Genomic DNA, 22,039 nt, shown 5'->3' with positions numbered 1-22,039 from the left:
TACTTCAAACAAAATTTTTTTAATATAAAAATGTTACCACTTACAAAAAATAAAATAAAATTTATAAAACAAACAGAAAAGACAAGTTGTCCGACTTGAATAATAAAATTCTCTAGGGCTTCCCTGGTGGTGCAGTGGTTGAGAGTCCGCCTGCCGATGCAGGGGACACGGGTTCGTGTCCTGGTCTGGGAAGATCCCACATGCCGTGGAGCGGCTGGGCCCGTGAGCCATGGCTGCTGAGCCTGCGGGTCCCAAGCCTGTGCTCCGCAATGGGAGAGGCCACAACAGTGAGAGGTCCGAGTACCGCAAAAAAAAAAAGAAAGAAAAAAAAATTCTGTATAGTTTATTTTGAAATAATTCATTTTACATTAACTTTATATTTCTCCATATCTTTTAATTCATGATTTTAAAATGTAAGTCTTTTGCCATGTGATTTTTATAGAAGGTCTAATGTATAGAGGGATTAAATAATTTTTAGAAGATAAAATGAATCTCATAATCTAATCAAAGGGAGAGGGAGAATAAAAAGCACATAATAGTAGGGGAAAAGAAGACTATATAGGACTTCCCTGGTGGCACAGTGGTGAAGAATCCACCTGCCAATGCAGAGGACATGGGTTTGAGCCCTGGTCTGGGAAGATCCCACATGCCGTGGAGCAACTAAGCCCATGTGCCACAACTACTGAACTGTGCTCTAGAGCCCACAAGCCACAACTACTGAGTGCACGTGCCACAACTACTGAAGCCCATGCGCCTAGAGCCCGTGCTCCGCAATAAGAGAAGCCACCAAAATGAGAAGCCCGTGCACCGCAACGAAGAGTAGCCCCCACTCGACACAACTAGAGAAAGCCCGCGTGCAGCAACAAAGACCCAATGCAGCTAAAAATAATTTTTAAAAAACCTCAATAATCTTAAAAAAAAAGACTATATAGCAAAATATGGCAAGCAGTTTAAAGAAAGCTAATTGGAAACAGTTCTATTTTTCTCCTTCTGATATTCAGACTTAAAACTAAGTGTTTTTCAACAGTTTTTAAAAGAGAGAAGTTTCAGGAAGAAATATTTTTAACACATCCCAGAAATATATTAACACACATAGCTAGCCTAATAGTGTTTAGTCAAAATGAAAGAACAAAAAAACCACAGAAAATAGGTCATCTCAAAACAACAAAAAAAATGAGATCAGTGAAAACAAAAGATGGTTCTCAAACTAATAACAAAATACACAAGATTGGCAAGAATGATCACAACAAAATAGAGAGAAGGCATAAACAATGTTAGAAATACAAGTGGAAGTGCCAAAGGTAAAAGAGGCATGTTAAAGTAATACTATGAACAACTTTATACCACAAATATGGAAAAATCAGATTAAATGGATAATTTCTTAGGAAAAATATGATATAAACTGATTCAAACAGAAACAGAAAACTTGAGTAGACCTGTAACAATTAAGGAAGTTGAATTAATAGCTTAAAATCCACTCCCTTTACTTCCCACCCCTGCCACATAAAATCAACCCACAAAAATCTATATAAGTCTGGATGGTTTTACAGATGAGACCTATCAAACCTCTAAGATATAGATTATATCAATCTAATAAAAATTCTTGAAAGGAGAGTTGAAAAATATGAAAAGCTCCACAATGCATTTAATGGGGACAAAGTATGAATCTTTCTCAATTACTAAAAAAAAAAAAAAAGTTACAATTCTAAACAAAATATTACCAAAGTAGATATAGCAACATTTAAAAAAACATACTACATTATGACAACAAAGGATTTATTTCAGGAGTGCAAGGACAGTTTAACATTAGATACATCAACATTATTAATTTAACTACCATATTAACAGAGTAAAAGAGAAAAACTGATTATGTCAATATTTTCAAAAAAAAATTTGGTAAAATTTAATATCCATTCATGATTTCAAAAAACCCAAACTTCGGGCTTCCCTGGTGGCGCAGTGGTTGAGAGTCCGCCTGCTGATGCAGGGGACACGGGTTCATGCCCCGGTCCCGGAAGATCCTACATGCCACGAAGCAGCTGGGCCCGTGAGCCATGGCTGCTGAGCCTGCGCGTCCGAAGCCTGTGTTCCACAATGGGAGAGGCCACAACAGTGAGAGGCCCGCGTACCTCCCCCCGCAAAAAAACCAAAAAAAAAAAAAAAAAAAACCCCAAACTTCTTAAGAAGCAAGAAACAAGAGATAATAAACTGATTATAAAGTTTATCTACCAATATCCTGTAGTAAATTTCATACTTAATGATGAAATATAAAGGCATTCACTTTAAAGCCAGGAGAAACTTTTTTTCCATTTCTACTTAATGTCATCGTTAAGTTCTTAAGCACTGCATCAAAACATTAAAAAAGTATAAGGATGGGAAGGGAAGTAATACAATTATTATTTTCTGATGATGACTCTATACACAGAAAATCCAATCAAAAAGACATATTAACTATTAGCACTAATAAAAGTTGCTGGATATAAGACTGACACACAAGGTCAGTGAAGTTCCTAATACCAGCAATTAGAAGATGTAATTTTTGAAAGCTAAACTTAAAACTGCAACATTTATAAGGCACCTGGAGCATATCTAATAAAAGATATAAAATAATTTTACCAGAAAAATTGCAGAACTTTATTGAAAGACATGAAGGAAGACCAAATAAACTGAGAAATATATCATGTGCATAAATGAGCTAATTTGGTATATAGAAAGATTTAAAATGTTTCTAAATTGGTCTATAAATTCAATAAATTTCCAATAAAATCTCAACAGGGTTCTTCCCAGAAACAAAACAATCCGACCTTAAAATTAACATGGGAAAGCTTTTTTTTTAAGATGATGTTGGGGGTAGGAGTTTATTAATTTATTTATTTATTTTTGCTGTGTTGGGTCTTCGTTTCTCTGCGAGGGCTTTCTCTAGTTGTGGCAAGCGGGGGCCACTCTTCATCGCAGTGTGCGGGCCTCTCACCATCGCAGCCTCTCTAGTTGCGGAGCACAGGCTCCAGACGCGCAGGCTCAGTAGTTGTAGCTCACAGGCCTAGTTGCTCTGTGGCATGTGGGATCCTCCCAGACGAGGGCTCGAACCCGTGTCCCTTGCATTAGCAGGCAGATTCTCAACCACTGCACCACCAGGGAAGCCCTGGGAAAGCTTTTTTTAAAGATCAAGAGTAAATACGACAATTTTGTAGATGGCTAGTGGGAAGCTGCTACATAGCACAGGGAGATCATCTTGGTGCTTTGTGATGACCTAGAGGAGTGGGATAGGAAGGGTGGGAGGGAGGGAGGCTTAAGAGGGAGGGGTTATGGGGATGTATGTATACATATAACTGATTCACTTTGTTGTACAGCAGAAACTCACACAATATGGTAAAGCAATTATACTCCAATAAAGAGGTATTAAAAAAAAGAGTAAATAAGATAATTTTGAAGCTAAATAGGGAAGATCTGCTCCTGATATATATCATTACTTACAAAGCAACAGTAATTACAACAGTATGACATTAACATGGGAGAACACAACCGAGGTTGGGGAATTCAGTGGAAAAAAAAAAACGTTTCAATAAATATGTTGGAACCACTAGCTCTTTATATCTAGAAAAATAAATAACAATAAGATCCTTACTATATACACAAGTAAAATGTCAAATGAACTGAAGACCTACATGTGAAAAACCAATCTGTAAGCACACATAAACCTTAAGGATGAAAACTTTCATTACATCCAGAAAGGGAAGGAATTGTAAACCAGGCACAAAAACCAAACTGTAAAGGAAAAAAACTGTTAAATTTAAGGTTAAAATTGAAGACACGTAAAACACTTTAAAAAAGAGAAAAGGGAAGAAAAATTAAAAAAAAAAGCTAAAAAAAATTTTGTGGAGACTTTAAAGTGTAATTCTAGATGAGGAGAAAATATCTCTACAATAAATATAACTGATAAAGGCTTGATATCCAGAAAATATGAGGAATTCCTACAAATAAGTAAGAAAAACAGTACAGATCCAGTAGAAAATGAGCAAAGAACATGAATAAGCAATTCTCAGATAAAGAGATCCAAATGCTCAAACTTAGTAATCAGGAAATGAAGATTAAACTAAGGAGATTTAGATTTCAAAGAATGAGAATGGCAAAAAATTTTTACATGTTACACTATCAAATATTGTTGAGGATGTAGGGAAGTTTAAGCTCTAACACATCGTGGGAATATAAACTTAGGTACATTTTATAGACCAACTGTGAAATACTGGCTTTACTACCAAATGTGATAGTTTTATTGTTAACATACCTCAAAATCTGAAAAATTAAGCACTAAAATTGAGCTTATAAGGAAAATAAAAGGCTAAGACAAAACTCATGCAACTCTGTAATGAGAACACTAACAAAATCAATAATTGGTACCTGAGGAAATAAACTGCTCAGGCAGGCAGCTCAGTGTGCTGGAGGCTGTCATAGCAGATATTAAAAATGCACAGAAAATAATAGTATGGAAATTCTGGGTACATTTCGATTAGGATGGGGCTCGCAGATGCTAAGACAAAGCAAATGGAAATAGAGCTCTGAGCCAGAAGGCTACCATTAAAGTACTGAGGAGAGGGTGAAACCTGCCATGAGTCACAGAGGGCACAACGCTAGGATGCAACTCTAGGGAAGGAGGAAGCCCTGGGTGGGTGTAGGTGCTCATTTCTAGCTGTTGTTTAATACAGTCAAAAGAGCCCCCGCTGCCAATACAGCAGTGAAAAGAGGGCTTTTCCTTTCCTACTGAAGGCTGCAATTCTACTCCTCCTATTCTGGCTCCTCTTGCCTAAAAAAATTTTATGCGAAACAACATGACTTCTAAGTAAAACTTTAATTATTCTCTTATTTACTAATCATGTATAAGCTAACTGTATTACAAAAACCCTGTTAGAATAGATGCTATCTAGGTGGAGTATAATACACACACCCTAAGACCTGGCAAATTACACTTCTGTATGTCTTCTGTAGAGAAACTCTTGCACATGGCCACAAGGTGACAGACATAACACTGTTAACAACAGTGCAAAAGTGAAAACCATCTAATAGTTGTAGAGAACAGAAACACTTGTTTAGTCTTACAAAAGAATGCTCATCAGCAGCTAAAATGAATGACCTAGAAACATGTAAGAACAAGGATAGATTCCAAAGTTATTATTGCTGACACAAAAGATACTCAACATCATTAATGAGGGATATGATGATTAAACCATAATGAGATGCCGTTTCACACGTACTAGGATGGCTATATAAAAAGACAGATAATAACAAGTGTTAGTGAGATTGTGGGGTTTCTGAAACCCTCATATACTGCTGGTGGGAACGTAAAACAGTGCAGTCACTTTGGAAAACAGTTTGGCAATTTATTAAAAATTACACACAAATTTATCAAACGATCCAGCAATTCTCTTCCTTGTTATCTACTCAAGAAAAATGAAAATATATACCCATACAAAGACATAAATGTTCAGAGCATCATTATTCTTAAGGGCCAAAAAGTGAAAACAACTCAAATTTTCATCAACTGATGAATTAGTCAATAAAATATATCAGTAGAATGCAATACTACTAGGCAATAAAATGGAATTAAATACTGATAGATACTCCAATATGGATGAGCCTGAAAACATTATGCTAAGTGAAAGAAGCAAGGCACAAAAGATCACATTTTGTATGATTTCATTTACATGACATATCCAGAAAAGGCAAATCTTGAGAGACAAGGAAGATGATGAGTGGTTTGGTTACTTGGGGTTGGAGGTGTGACTGCAAATGGACACAAAGAATCTTTTGAGGAGAAGGAACTATTCTAAAATTGAATTACAGAGATGTTAGTACAACTCTGTAAATTTACTATAAATCACTGAATTATACACTTAAAATGAGTGAATTTTATGTTACATAAATTATACCCTAATTAAGTTGTTGAAAAACATAATGTTGAATGAAAAAAAGCAAGTTACTTAATCTACGCCAAGTAGGACACCATTTATGTAAAATCTAAAACCTAAAATAATAGTATATGGGCTTCCCTGGTGGCGCAATGGTTGAGAGTCCGCCTGCCGATGCAGGAGACACGGGTTTGTGCCCCCAGTCCAGGAAGATCCCACATGCCGCGCAGCGGCTGGGCCCATGAGCCATGGCCACTGAGCCTGCGCGTCTGGAGCCTGTGCTTCACAACAGGAGAGGCCACAACAGTGAGAGGCCCGCGTACCACAAAAAATAAAAAATAAATAATAGCATATGTTTTGGACATACATATATAAGAAAACACAAAATCATGTATTTTAACAGTTTGTACCAACTTCAGAATAGTGCTTACCTCTAGAGATGAAGAAAAGGTAAAAGAATGGGAGCGAGGTCTTTGCTACATCAATGATGTTTATTTCTCAGGAAAAAAAAAAATTAGCTAACTCAACCAAATACTAATATCTCAGTGCTAGATACACAGGATGTCTGTTATGGTATTTTCTGTACACTTGAAAGAAAACCTCACCTTTGCTCAACTCTGTGTCTTTGTGGACTTCTACCACATTAGCCGGTGTACAGTGAGGAATATCAGGAGACAGAACCTCAGAGTGCAATGTTAATTCAGCAGAGAACTCCTGGGATCCATCGCTGTAGTCCACAGATCCTGATAATGTTCTGCTTAATTAAAACATATCCTTTATAACAAACTATATATCAAAGCAATAAAATTAGTTCTGAGATCTATAATAAATAACCACTTACACAGAGAAATCATTCTGTTTGAGAATTTCCTGAAGTCTCTTCTGAAATTTTTTTTCACTTTCTGTTGCTGGCACAAACCTGCGATCTTTGAATTTTAAAAGTGCATTAAAAAATGTAGAAAGCAAATAAATGAAATATTTTCCTTTTTCCTAGAAGAGCTTTTAAAATGGTAGCAATTTCCTATCCTTGACACATGTAACACCACATAAAAGTAGTCCTATTATAAATCAAACAAAAGAGAAATGGTTGTTACTGAAGCTATGAAATTAAGCACTTAAAGTCAGTCTAAGATTAAGATCTACAACTTAAATCTAAAAGAGAAAAACATTATTTTCTACCTATAAATGTATCATACACCCTGAACCTAGAAATTTTCCCTTTATAAAATATTTCTATTTTAAAAGAAATTAAAGGCATTCAAAACTTATCAAAGAATTTTTAGGGTCCAAGAGATTATAATACAAATTTTAATTGGACTTCAGTATAGGCTTACTACTGTATTTCAAATACCTTTGCCTTTTGAATTATGTCTTCTATTCTTTTACCTTTATTTAAAAATTTTTGTTGTATCCATGGCATTACTTAAGCCCCTTCAAATTCTTTTTGAATATAGCAGGGTTTAGTAAAAAATAAAATGAGTATTTTCTTCAGAGATGCACAAGGTAATCAAAGTCAGAATTTATATGACATACCCAGAAAATAACATGGGGGCAGAATTTCATGGGTGACGTTTTCAAAGCGTAATGAATTAAACGAAGTGTTTCTAAGTTGGGACTCATGCTCTTCTTTAAGTATTCTATAGCTCATTTGGAAATACAAGAGGTTAAAACATACCACAGAATGAAAAAGGAGAAAAAGGTACTACCAGTGAAAACCAAGGCCAATGAAGATGTCAATTTCTCATGTGAAGAGAGACAATGAGTGACACTTTGGAGGTACAGAATTATGGTTCAGAGCAATGAGAATAGGGAAAATATATATAGAAAATTTAAAGGTAGTTTGAAAAGCAAAGTCTAATGTCACAGTAAAAACTCAATGGCTTAAACTTTTCCATTAAAATATCCAGTTAAAAGAAAATCATTTATACCTTGTGATTCGGGTTGGCTAATTTGAGAAGTTTCATTTTTGTTTCTTCGCCGTTGCTTTTCATCTTCCCATATGGCCTGTAGACCAGGGTTTCCACCAATCTGAGCTGTAATCATAATAATACTTCAATATTACAAGGGTCAAAGTGAAAAATACTTGCTTAAAGAAAAGAAATCCATACTTAAAAAAAATACTGTCTTTTAAGAAAAACAATTACCTACTTTGTGTAATAAAACAGACAAATTATCCCAACCTATATTTACTGTATTACTCCTTTTTTAGTTTTCCTACTAGTTCCCAAAAACACAGCAAGTGAATAAGATTCAAACATTTGATTATAGCCAGCAGACCTAAAAGTCTCCTCCCTGGTATATAACCTGGAAATAAAAAAATTAAAAGGCAGAGCATAGTAAATTCTTTTATAATGGCTAATTTATTTAGCGTCACACTTACTTTAGGTTCATGTCTATGCAAACAAACTCATATGAATGAAAGCATAAATGAAAAAATGACTATCTCATCAGAGGTACAGAAAAAAATCTTCATAACATTTTACATCCTTCCTTCTTTAAGTAATTTCACTTCCCTAGTAATGTTTTCTTCCCTACTTTTTCCAACCTTTGGTCATGGATTTTTAAAAATAAAAACATATATTAACAATAACTGTGTATATACCTTCAATGTCCAACCGATTTAAGATATCAGCAGCTACAGCATCCACTTCTAATTCACAAGTACTCTGTGGTTCAACACCTTCCAGTATTAAAGAGCTGTATTAAAGAAGTATCAAAAGATACAATAATTAAGTAAGAGAAAATTTTCTTAAGATTTTTATTACTTAACAATTTTTCATGTTTATGTGGTAACCAGAAAAACCAGTGATATTATATTAATCCACAATTATTCATGACATAATTGATACTGTGTGTATATACAAAGAAATGAAAAACAGGAAGAGAAACACAAAATTGACAACTCCATTGAGATACTTTTGGAGTCTATTTTACATGTTTTGGTTCATTATATTTTATAGAAAAGGAATGTACAATGTTTCAGCATGTGGGTCACATCCACGGCAGGATGGGATAAGATAACAGAGGGACAACAGAGGGGATGCATCAAAAACCATACACACATGCAATTATTTGCCCAGAGGCATCTATCTCAGCAATCGTAGATGGTTTTTAAAAATGAGGAGGGAATATATATATAAAACAAGAGATGAGGGGAGGTGAACATACTGAAAAGTGAGCAAATGATACTGTTCTCCCTGCCCTCAACTACTGCTAAGCTGGGGAATGTTTAAAAATTTTCCATAACTATAGAATTGAGAAACCATATTAGTCCAATAGTGGGATCATAGCTAGGAAAAGAGGTGACACCATGAGGTCATTACTTTTTATGAGAACTACAGAGAACTATTCCCCACTAATGCTCTTTGACTCAAAAGCATTTTTGTTTTTCATCAGAGCCACATGAAAGATTTCAGATGACATCACATAAATGTCCCTGCTTGATAGAATAAACATGACAACTAGTATAGATCCCAGTTTATCCATTCCAAAATTCAGATCTCCTACCAACAGGGACACCAAATGAAAAGGAGAGAACTTTTACTAGAAAGTGGATGATAGAAGATTTCATTAATAATTGAAACATTTAAAAATGTTTTACGAGAAACATTAACAAAACCTCATTTTCCATTGTCTATACCTAAGGAATGGGTGTTTGAACAGAAATTTTGATGGAGTATTAGAGATTAATTTGTTAAACCACAAAACTTTTACTATTTATATATATGTATAGACACAACACACACATATATCTTTTTACCATTGACAGAGAAGGAACATATTAGTCAACCTATCACAATATATTCATCCCTTTAACTTTCAGAAAAAGTAACTGTCAATATAGCTTGTCTTCTTTACCCATATAATTTACCAACATCAGTTATGCCATGAATTAAAGTACCAGATAAAATAGTTTTTGGCCAACAGTTTTCTCCTTTATAGTAAAAAGTTTCACACTTTTGGAAGCGGTGTATTATACGTTTCAAGGGTGAACTTTCCAGGAGTAGAACATTTGTGACAAAGGAGGGAAACAATAACATTAAAAAATGTAATCTCTTCGGCTTCCCTGGTGGCACAATGGTTGGGAATCCGCCTGACAATGCAGGCGACGTGGGTTCGTGCCCCGGTCCGGGAAGATCCCGCATGCCGCGGAGCGGCTGGGCCCGTAAGCCATGGCCACTGGGCCTGCGTGTCCGGAGCCTGTGCTCCGCAACGGGAAAGGCCACAACACTGAGAGGCCCACGTACCACAGGAAAAAAAAAAAAAAAATGCAATCTCATAGTAGAAATTTACAACTATTTCTTGCCTACTTCAGACATTCAGTATAGGAGGAGCTCCTAGGGAAAGGAAGTAGTTTTCAGAATTAAAAATTTGTTTCCAGTAAACAGAAAAAGTGTGAGTAAAAAAATTAAGTCAGCAAATACATGTAGACCATTCATTTTAGTCATGAAAGGTAGATAAGCAATACAATGGTATTTAGAAAACCATGCCTCTCTGAACATTTCTGTTCATAGCTTAACACAACAGACAATTACAGTCAGTAATTACAATCACTGAGGGTGAAGTTCAGACATATACAATTTAAAAAATCTGTTCAGATCATTCTGATGGACAGCCAGGTTGAGATTACTGCAGTAGACTCAATTTTTGTGAATTTAACACTCTGGCAAATGACCTTGAAGGTCCATGATATATGGTAATTTACAACGAGCTAGCAGGTAAGGTTAGTACAGCTGCTAACTCAGCACTCTTATCTCATTATGAGTTTGTTGCTCTCTATTTGTTATGGACCTTGAAATAATGTTTGTGAAGGGATATAAAATACTTCTGGGTTAAAAAAACAAACAAACAAAAAAAGGTACCCAGAGGAAGGTGCTAGTACTGGGGTTAAAAATGAGACTAATAAAATTTAAGAGCACTGATTTGGCAAAAATGTTTGACATTATGTTACCTGTATTTGATAAAATTATGGATTTTCATGTTTAATGTAAGAATCCTAAAAACTTGGGACAAAAATATATAGCTAGCCTACATTTATTATAAATTCTAATTCTGAATACCTTGTTTAGTTTCACTAGTTTGCCTTTTCATATCTTTGCTCTTAAAAGTAATGATTCAAACTTTTCATTATAATACAGAGAGCTTCTCCAAACTAACTCATAAACAGTGAAGCTTTACTATAGTCTTATGACCTAACCACAAAGATGTTTGTTCAAAAAGGCTTCAAATAAAAAGAAACCTGGACTTGAAGTGATCATGCAAAAAACAAGTTAATGTAGAACTTTGAAAACCACAGGATCTAGTGAGTAGGTAAAATCCTTGGGTTAAGTTGATTTGCTCCAATTTTAGAGACATAGAGGAACTGTATCACAGGCATAAAAATGAGAAAGTAAATAGTTTGTCAGTCACTTTGCTCTGGACTGATTAGAAATTGAATTTGATGTGGTAAATAATGCTGTCTCTAAAGTTGATACCACTTCAACACAATTATAAAAACAATTCTGCTGTATCTGAGAGGGAACCTAGAAGTACATGTGTATGTGTACATATACAACTTTTACCAAAAAGTACTGATACATGTTAACTGAATCTAGAAGTAAAGCAAGTCACTGTCCATTTGAAGTCTTTGAAGTCTCATTCTGGTATAATATTCCAGTCATAAAACAATGTATTTCCACCATTATTTAATGAGATTCTCTCTTAATTTTAGGTCTTAAAAAGCCCAAGTAATTCTATAATATGGAAATTCTGTGAAGAACATATTAAGATCTTAAACTATATAAATTAAGCTCTAAACAAATATTTTTGACAGTTTATCTTCAACTGATTAATAAATTCACATTTTCTTACCTTGAAATAAAAAATAAAGTCATTTAACTAAACACTTTTTCTACTTTGCACTTTACATAAAAAATATCTGCTTAAAAACGTATCAGGTGATATATGTGTAGTGAAAAGAGGAAACCATACCACCCTATCAATATCCAAATGATCAATAAAACAATCAAGAAAGCTTGGGCAACAACTTTGTGGCATAAAACAGAAAACCTCTGAGTTCTATGTAGATTAAGCTATTACTGATAATTTAGATAGGTACTGATTATATATCTGCTTTATGGTAAGGAAATCTAAACAGTTGGAATATGTTACCGCCTCTAAGAAAGTCTAATAAATAATAAAAGTCAAAAGAAATTATAAGTTGTATTATTCATATACACTATGTCAACCCACTTTTTTCCCCACAAATATATATGCCGCTCCACGGCATGTGGGATCTTCCCGGACCGGGGCACGAAACCGTGTCCCCTGCATCAGCAGGCGGACTCTCAACCACTGTGCCACCAGGGAAGCCCTCCCCACAAATATTTAATATTTGGAAATATTTAGGGGTTATTTTTATTTAAAATATTTGCCATTTAGGTTTTTTTTTTTTTAAGCTGTGTTGGGTCTTTTTTGCTACGCACGGGCTTTCTCTAGTTGCAGTGAGTGGAGGCTACTCTTCATTGCAGTGTGTGGGCTCCTCACTGCAGTGGCTTCTCTTCTTGCACAGGCTCTAGGCATGCGGGCTCAGAAGTCGTGGCTCACGGGCTCTAGAGCACAGGCTCAGTAGTTGTGGCACATGGGCTTAGTTACTACGCGGCATGTGGGATCTTCCCGGACCAGGGATCGAACCCGTGTCCCCTGCACTGGCAGATGGATTCTTAACCACTGCGCACCAGGCAAGTCCCACCATTTAGGTTTTAGATTGTTATTTTATTATGCAATTTTTACTTGACAAGTTATAGGATGTCAATTTAGAATGTACAAAGAAGATGGATGTTGGAGAGAAGTATAAACACAACCAGACTTCTTTTATTAATTAGGTAATGACTAGGTATATTTTCATGGTCTGTTCTTGAAATCTATGATCCATGTAATACACTAATGTCGAGATTTACTTTTTTGATAAACTTACAGATAAAAACCAATTACAATAAAGGTTAAAATTAAATTATGCTAACCACTGACTTCTGAATAGAGTAGGATATATGTAAATAACCTTTCCTTTCCTTTACAACATAAACTAACCTTGGTATTTCGTCGTCATCCCACCGAAATAAAGTACCAGTAAGAGAATTTCTTCCTGGTAGCTGATTCTTGCAAGATCCACTCGCACGTAATGGATCACCTAGGAATAAAAAGGTAAAAGGGGTAAGTTCCACTTTTAACTTACATATAATTACCCTTTAAGTATATTAGTAAACAACCCATATGACCAGTTCCTAAAATTGTATCCTAAAAATTCATAAACATACCGGAATGCATATGCACAGTGGAGAGTAATGATTCCAAACCGACATGGGGAAAAGTATTTGCAATATATGGATATGAAACAGAAATAGCCACAATACCTTCATACTAGAATAGAATTATGATACATTTAAGTGCGCTATTGTGATAGGTATGCTTCAAATCTCATTTTAAAAATAAAGAACTAAGAATTTTTGTAGACTTTAAATTCCTAGGGTATTCTATATGAGCCTCAACTAAAATTCTAGTGGAAATCAGATTCCAGATAAAATTCAAAACATACTTTAATGCTAATCCCTGAATAAAAAGAAAATACACAATGCATTTCGAAAGTAATGGCAGTAACAGTGAGTGGAAACCTGGGGCAAATGCAAATACAATTTGATGAGCAGTTGGAGGGAACTATGCATTTGCTTAGTTGTCCCAGCTGCAGAAACTGAGTCCTGGGGCCATGCTTTGGAAGTAGTCTCTAAATTTTAGCAATTTTTTTGTGATCTCTTATGGGGAATTTAAATTTTCAGATAAAGAAAGCTTGAGTGAATGGCATAGAAGGAATCCTAACATTAAGAAAGGTATTAAATTTGCAATCCTCTCCAACTAAATTTGATACTTTTTCTTATTTGGTTAGCTTGATCACAAAATTATGTAATTAATTAGACTTACCACCTTTGCTATATTAACAAAACACATAACAAACCATGTAACTGATTCTATATACCTTCAGAAGTTTTTGAAGGCTTTGCTGTTATGTGGCTAGGGCATGTATATGAAATTACTTTGCAAGTTGTAAATTAAAACACAAATATTATTTTCTAAGAAATTTATATGAGTGAAAAATCTACACAAGTTTACTAATACAAAGTTATCACAGTATAAAAATTCACACTTTACCTCCACTTTATGTATTATTTTATTTAAAAATACATATATAATTCTTTTCAACTCTGGATGTTAAAAATGTAATATAAAGGCACCATGGAGAACTGTAAAAAAAATCCCTCTATGATGCTAAAAATATTTACTCTATTTAAGTACTTCTATATACTTCACCTTAACAACAGTAATTAGCAACATTTCCGTTTCATTTGGCAACTGAGTATATACTGAATAATAAGACAAAATGGTATATGCATATGTAGTATTAAAATTTCTAAATATTTTTCACTTTTGAATTTACTTTCAAAAGACTACATTATGTACTAAATTAACTTGTCTTACAAGATTAAAATGTTAAGTTGTGCATATATATGCAACATATTTACAATAAGTTTACTGTCCATTTAATTATGCGTCTGATATTACATGACAAAATATAATACAAAAAAATTCACCTATTCTTTTCATTATAATCTTTTATCTATTTTTTTAACAAAACAAAAACCTAAAATAAACATTTCACCATACTTGAAATTTCCCTGCTTTTAATTTCCCCAAACGAAATTTCATATATTTCTGCCTTCAAATTGTAAAAATTTTCCATATTTTGGAAAAAAAATCCCTTCCAATACTCATCTAACTTTTATAACTAAAATAAATGGCTTACATATATTTGCTAATTCAAACTTTCCTCATGCTTCTTCACCTACTGGAAACAAACTTTTGTAAAACTGACCTCCTTTTCCTATAAATACCTCCCATACACTCTCTAAAACATTTTCCATTCGTCAATTCTTCTTGAACTCCCAGCTATATTTGACACTGATAAACAAACTGTTATTCTTTTTTCCCCCAATAACCTTTATATTTTGGAATAATTTTAGATACAGGAAAGTTACAAGGATAGTACATTTTCTGAATCTGCTTACCACACCCCTCCCATTGTTAACATTTTACATTATCAAAGCACATCTGTCAAAACAAAAAAACTGACACAGATACCTTCCTATTAACTACACTATACACTTTATTTGAATTTCAGCAGTTTATCCACTACTGTCCATTTTCTGTTTCAGGATCCAATGTAGGGTACCACATTGTAGTTAGTTATCATGTCTCCCTAGTCTCCTCTGGTCTATTTCTCAGTCTTTCCTTGTTTTTCATGACCTTGACAGTCATGAGTACTGGTCAGTTCACCTATAGGACGTCCTCCAATCTGGGTCTGTTGATGTTGTCCTCATGATTAGATTGTTATTATGGGCTTCCATGAAGAATACCACAGAGGTGAAGCACCCTCATCATACCATATGAGAGGGGACACGATATCCATATGCCATCACTGGAGATGTTAACCATCAATACTTGGTTAAGGTACAATTTCATGGGTTTCAAGATTGCATAGAATCATACCACCATGCCAGTAACATACAGAATAATTCCTTCATCCTAAAAGTTCCCCTACCAAAAAAAAAAAAAAAAAAGTTCCCCTATATATTGGCTTTGTAGTCAACATTCTCCTCTTCTCCAACTCCTGGCAACCACTAATATGTTTTACATTTCTATAGTTTTACCTTTACCTGAATGTTGTATGAATAAAATCAAACAACTTGTAGTCTTTTGGGTCTGGCTTCTTTCACTTAGTAAAATGCATTAAAGATTCATAGACATTGTATGAATCAAGAGCTTGATGTGTTTTACTGATAAATAGCATTCCACTGTATTGGTATATAACAGTTTATCCATTGCCCCACTGAGTGAACATCTTGGTTACTTTAGATTTTTAGCAATTATGAAATAAAGTTGCTATATACATTTGCATACAGGTTTTTAGGTGGACATGAGTTTTAAATCACTTGGTAAACATACAGGAGTGTAACTGCTGGGTCATATGTTAAGTCTATATTTAACATTACAAGAAACTGCCAAACTGTCTTCCAAAGTGACTACACCATTTTGCCTTCCCACAAGCAATGAATGAGAGTTGATGCTGCTCCCATCCTTACCAGCATTTGTTTATTGCTAGTTTTTTTTGGATTTTAACCATTCTAATAGGTGTGTAATGGTTGCTCTTTGTGGTTTCAAAATGCATTTCCCTAATGATATATACTGTTGAGAATCATCTATTCCTGTTTGCCATCCTTATATCTTCTTCTTTGTTGAACTGTCTGTTCAGGTCTTTTGACCATTTTTAATGGAGTTGTTTGCTTTTGTTGAGTTTTAGGAATTCTTTATATATTCAAGATATAAGTACTTTATCAGATATGTAATTTGAAAATATCCTCTCCCAGTCTGTGACTTATCTTTTTATTCTCTTAATATTATTTTTTACAGAGAAAAAGTTTTTAACTTTGACAAAATCAACTTGTCAGGAGATTTTCTCATTGTTTTCTTCTAGAAGTCTGATAGATTTACATTTTACATTTAAGTGTATGATCCATTTTGAGTTAATTTTTATACAAGGTATGAAGTATATGTCTGGTCTCTTTTATTTTTATTTTCTGGCATATGGATATCCAAAGATTCCACCACCTAAGATGAAGTTCTAGATTTCGGAATCTCTTTTAGTCCCAAGAGATTCAAACTGAAATGTCTCAAAGTTGTTCCACTTCCTAGTTTGGGTATATCTCTTTGAAACCCTACCTTATTCTGGAGGGTTCCAACCTGTCCAGCAGGCCCTGAGTTGTTGTTTCTGGCTCCCTCACCTAGTAAGGCTGTCTCAATGGAGGCAGCCAGGATTAGCAAACCCCTCAGGGCAAAGGCTGTTTTCAGCATTCTATTTCCTCTTTTGGCCAGTACTTCTTTATTGTTTATAATCTCCGTGATAGATTAAAAAAAAAATCTTACCTAGTTATTAATTGGTTTTAGTAGGAGGGTGGATCCCAATAACCTAACCCACCATTCAGGGGGAAAAAGTCCTCCCTGGTTACTTTTCAGAGCACAGTTTGGGTATGGTAGAAGAGACCCAAGGAGTTAAACCAAAAAAGAATAGCTGGTAAACAACAAGAGAAAAAAATGCTAACTTTTGGTTTTAAAAGTTTGTCAGTGAAAACGAAGAAAATAATTATAACATAAAGGACAGCAGGGTTGGAGGAAAAATGTTGGTTTCACTTTGTTTTAAGTAGAGGAGAAGGAATCCAACAATAAAATGCAAAAGATGTTACAGCATTTTAACGAGAAATTCTATTCCTAGGTATATGCCCAAGAGAAATGAAAACATATGGCTACACGAATACTTGTACATGAATGTTCACAGCAGCACTGTTCATAATAGCCAAAAGGAGGAAACCCAAACATCCGTCAATTGATGAATCAATAAACGATGTAGCATATTCATAGCAGAATATTACCTGGCCATAAAAAGGAATGAAATACTGATATATGCTACAACATGGATGAACCATGAAAACATTAGGCTAAGTGAAAACAAATAAACATATGATTCCATTTATATGAGATGTGCAGAATGGGCAAACAGAGAGACAGAAAGAAGATTCATGGTTGCTAAGGGAGGACTGGGGGTGATTGATAAAGATTTCCTTTAGAGGTGTTGAAAATGTTCTAAATTTGATTGTGGTGATGGATGCACAGCTCTGTGAATATATTAAAAACCACAGAGCTGTCCATTTTAAATGAGTGAATTGTAAGGCATGTGAATTATATCTCAATAAAGCTATTACCAAGAAAATTTATTTTGAGATTCTTTTCTTGATAAACTCTAAGACATTTTTGCATATTTCTTTTTATTCCTTATCCACTCAGCATCTATTTTCTAAATATATATTATTTTATATATCATAAATTACATAATACTTGTTTCAAAAGCTTTAATTTGAACTTGCAAAATTAACCTTACTTTTCCTCCTTGCTTTTCGGAACTTGACAGCAGCCAGATTTATTAAATTCATTCCATACAGATTGTAGTCAATGAAGAGCTGTAGGAGGTAGGGAATATGCGCTTCATGAGGCTGATAAAATTTATTCATTATGGCTCCACTTTGCAAAAGTTCACATATCCTAAATTAGAAAAAAAAAGTTATATCATAAAATTATGTTTCCTAAAATGTTAAGTGAAACGGTGATTATACAAATATAGAGAATAAAACACATTATACTAGCACACAAAATTTTGATTTCAATTATACTGGAAATTTGTGTTTTGTTGGAAATTGAAAGTTTAAAATCAAGTTTTAAAGTAAGCTGCATGCCCTGAAAGAAAATGACAAAAAATGCCTTGAATGAAGAATATTTTGACTTCTAAAACTAATTTAATGCTAACTATACAGAAAAACCTAAAATGTCAAAAGGATTTTTAAAATATTAGCTTTTTTAAAAAGTCCAGAAAAAATTTTGAAAAGATTATACAAAAATTCTAAAAAAGGACATATGACTCAATCAACCACACAGAGATGTTACCACTTTTGATATTTTTATTCTCTGAGTTATTTTTCCTTCATGATGGGGAATACAAATAATAGGCAATTATAAATAGTGCAAGTACTATGCAGGGGAAGTATATGAAACATCTAGAAGGGATATTAACCAGACTATAGCTTCTGCAAAGCCTTCTTGAAGAGAAGTCTCTAAAGCAGGAGACTAAACAATGAACTGGAAATACTTTTTCTCAGAGAGGAGAAGAGTATTTCATGCGAATAAAATTGCACATGTGAAGGGTCACAAGAAAATGTGGTTTATTCAAGGTCTGAAACCACTGAGTGAGGCTTAGAGACAGAGGCTATGGTGGTGGTGGGGGGAGGGTAGAGAGGTAATGAGAAGTCAGATCATGCAGAGCCTATTAAAGACATCTGAAAAGGTGGTGGAATTTGCCTGTGAAGAGCAGGAAAATGAAATGACCAGGTTAGCTAGAGAATGCAGAACACTAGAGACAGAGAGTGAGAGATTACTGTAGAAAAACTAAGATGATGGTGGCTTCAACAAGGATCATGAAACTGTGTTGATTCAAGAGACATATAAGGAATAAAATGGTCAGGACTTGATGACTAACTAGATATGGAGGGTGAGACAATATGAGTTGAGGATAATGCCTAGATATCTTGGTTAAGCAGCTAGTTGGAGGTGCTGCATTACTGGAAGAAAACAGGTTTGTTTGGGGATTTTATTTGGAGAGGAAATAAAGACAAACTCAGTTTTAGACATACTGGAGTTTAGGTATACTGGAGTATTCAGGGAGATTTCTATAAAAATATTAGAAATGATAATAAGGATGAGGATAAGGATAATTTTGTTAACAGAGTAGAGTAACCAAACATATTTTGGGGCACTATGTACTGGACACTGTGTTGGGTGCTCTAAATCCTTAATCTCAAGTAATTCTTACTACAAACCTATGGTACTCCTATCTCCATTTTATAAACAGAGAAATTGGGTCTTAGATCAAAATGTTGTCCAAAATCACACAAATAAAAGGTGGAAGTGCTAAAATTCAACCCAAATTTTCTCTGACTTGACCCCTCACTCTTAACTATAGTGCTTTTCTATTTATCCAGTAGATAGATGATTTGATATACTGGTCAGGAGCTCTGGAGAAAAATTCAAGCTACTGATATATATTTGGAAGCCAAATGCATAAAGATTTTTAAAAATGGGAGTATATAAGACTGTAAAGTGAAGGGAACATATAGAGAGAAAAAAAATCAATGCCTAAGACAAAAGTCCAAGAAACAACCACAATGTTAAAAGAGGAATCAACAAAATGTTGTAAATATGAATGACTAGAAAGGTATGAGGAAAACCAGAAAAGGTTTACATCAAAGCAGCCTTATTTTAAGGTACCTAAGCACTGACAAATGGTCAAAAGGTAAGGACAAAGAGGTGTTAATTGGGTTTAACAACACTGAGGTCACTAATGAAGGCAATTTGAGTGAAATGGTTGAAGTAGAGCCTATATTGGAGTAAGTTAAAGAGTGAATGGGAGGTAAGACACTGAACCCACAAAGTATAGATAAATTCTTCTGGGAGGGGACTTCCCTGGCGCGGTGGTTGAGAATCCGCCTGCTAATGCAGGGGACACAGGTTTGATCCCTGGTCCGGGAAGATCCCACATGTTGTGGAGCAACTAAGCCCATGTGCCACAACTACTGAGCCTGCGCTCTAGAGCCTGCGAGCCACAACTACTGAGCCTGCGTGCCACAACTACTGAAGCCTGCGTGCCTAGAGCTCATGCTCTGCGACAAGAGAAGCCACCGCAATGAGAAGCCCGTGCACTGCAAGTAAGAGTAGCGCCCTCTCGCTACAACTAGAGAAAAGCCCACACACAGCAACGAAGACCCAACACAGGCCAAAAAAAAATCTTCTGGGAGAATAGCTGTAAGTATGAATGTCTTTGAGTATGAATGTGTGTATGTGTAAAATTAACAGAGTCTTATTAATATTTAAATGGTGTAGAAAGGGAGATGGGGATAACTGATAGATGGAAGCAAAGGTCAAAGAGGGTAGAATATGAGCTTTAGAGGTAAGGGGGTAAATCTCTTCCACTGTAATAGGCAGTGAGAAGGACAGAATGGCTGTGAATAGATTTTAAGAATCTTTGATAGAAAATTAAAAGAGCTTTATTTTGATGGTTCTCAAACTTTTGGCCCCAGGACCCCTTTTCATTCTTAAAATTTATTGACAGCGTCAAAGAGCTTTTGTTTGATTTGACACTTACCAAATCAGGTTAAAACAGAAAATTTTAAGAAAATTATTTACTAATTTTAAAATAACCACAATAAACCCATTATATGTTAACATAAATAACAGTGTTTTATATATTAAAAAATCCTATATTTTCCAAAACAAAAACAATTTAGTGGGAAAAGAGGAATTGTTTTAATCTTTGCAAACCTCTGTTTTAATAGAAGACAACTGGATTCTCACATCTGCTTCAGCTCAGTCTGTTCTGATATATTGTTTGGTTGAAGCATATGAAGAAAATCCAGCCTTACACAGATAAATAATTGGAAGAAGAAAGAGTAACTGAATAGCCTTTTCAGGCAAAGGTTGATCTTTGTTTCTACTACATGGAAATGCAATGGAGTGGTAGTTTCTTAAAGGTCAGGAATAATGTGGAATTTGAAACCAAATCAATGAACTTTTTGTACTCTGTTATATTAAAACTTATTGGTCTACCTAACACTTGGAGTATTTTTACCCATGCATAATTTTCTAACATCATGCACTGGTCATTTGGAAAATATAGATCCACTAAGTTATATAAATCTTCTAAATGGTGATACATTTCATTAAACAATATGGAAAAAATGTTAATAACATCACCTATCTCATCAGAAAAATCTTTTAAGTACTGAAAAGTGGTTAAGTTCACAGTAGAAAGCTCTCCCACTCTGGCCTCACTCTCACATATTTCTCCTTGCTTTGAAACTGAAGAACGAATTTCTCTTGGTATTGAACATTTGGTCTGGCTAGCAGGGCACTAGGATTATTATACAAGGCAGCCAATCATCTCTCTTTATATACTTCTACAAACTCTCTAAGACAGAAAAGAAGCAGTTGGGTGTAAAACAAGGTCCTTTACCCTTAAAATATCCTTCCTAGAGTCCAAGCTATGACTCTCTCTCTTTACACATATATGTACATATTATGGTCTCTTTCTTTAATAATGCTACAAACTATACAGGCCTTTCTTCTAGATTTTTCTTTTTATTATTAAATTACTTAAGTGATAGTTATTCATTTTTTATTTCATTTATCTTTGTACCTTTTCACCATTGCAGGGTTGTAAAGATAGATCTTCATAAAGTGTCTTTCCTTCTCATGATAACCATAAAAAGGCCTGAAATAAAAGAAAAAGACATTTCAATTTATTTTCATCAGAGATGAAATAATGCAACTTATTGTCCTAAATGGACTCAGCTGGCCGAATTCAGTCTTACTTACATTGAATATTACCAACCGCCCCCCAACAAAACAAAAGAACCTCCAAAACTTTTCAATTAAACCTACCACAAGGTTAA

The 22,039-nt window shown here is 34.6% G+C and overlaps 1 protein-coding gene across 1 annotated transcript in view; it reads right to left on the bottom strand.

The window, feature by feature from the left end:
- REV3L (REV3 like, DNA directed polymerase zeta catalytic subunit) overlaps positions 1–22,039 on the bottom strand; it is a 183,916-nt gene that overhangs the window by 97,907 nt on the left and 63,970 nt on the right. The window contains exons 4-10 of the mRNA XM_024740937.1: positions 21,784–21,858; positions 17,923–18,083; positions 12,972–13,071; positions 8,506–8,600; positions 7,832–7,936; positions 6,745–6,829; positions 6,509–6,657 (exon numbers count right to left, since the gene is read on the bottom strand). Coding sequence (XP_024596705.1) covers positions 6,509–6,657; positions 6,745–6,829; positions 7,832–7,936; positions 8,506–8,600; positions 12,972–13,071; positions 17,923–18,083; positions 21,784–21,858 — 770 coding nt within the window. The remainder of the gene's footprint in view (positions 1–6,508; positions 6,658–6,744; positions 6,830–7,831; positions 7,937–8,505; positions 8,601–12,971; positions 13,072–17,922; positions 18,084–21,783; positions 21,859–22,039) is intronic.

This window comes from Neophocaena asiaeorientalis, unplaced genomic scaffold, assembly GCF_003031525.2.
Source record: "Neophocaena asiaeorientalis asiaeorientalis breed wild unplaced genomic scaffold, Neophocaena_asiaeorientalis_V1.1 scaffold203, whole genome shotgun sequence".
NCBI classification, from domain to species: domain Eukaryota; kingdom Metazoa; phylum Chordata; class Mammalia; order Artiodactyla; family Phocoenidae; genus Neophocaena; species Neophocaena asiaeorientalis.
Note: the sequence above shows the minus strand (reverse complement) of the source record. Positions and strands in the feature narration are given on the sequence as shown.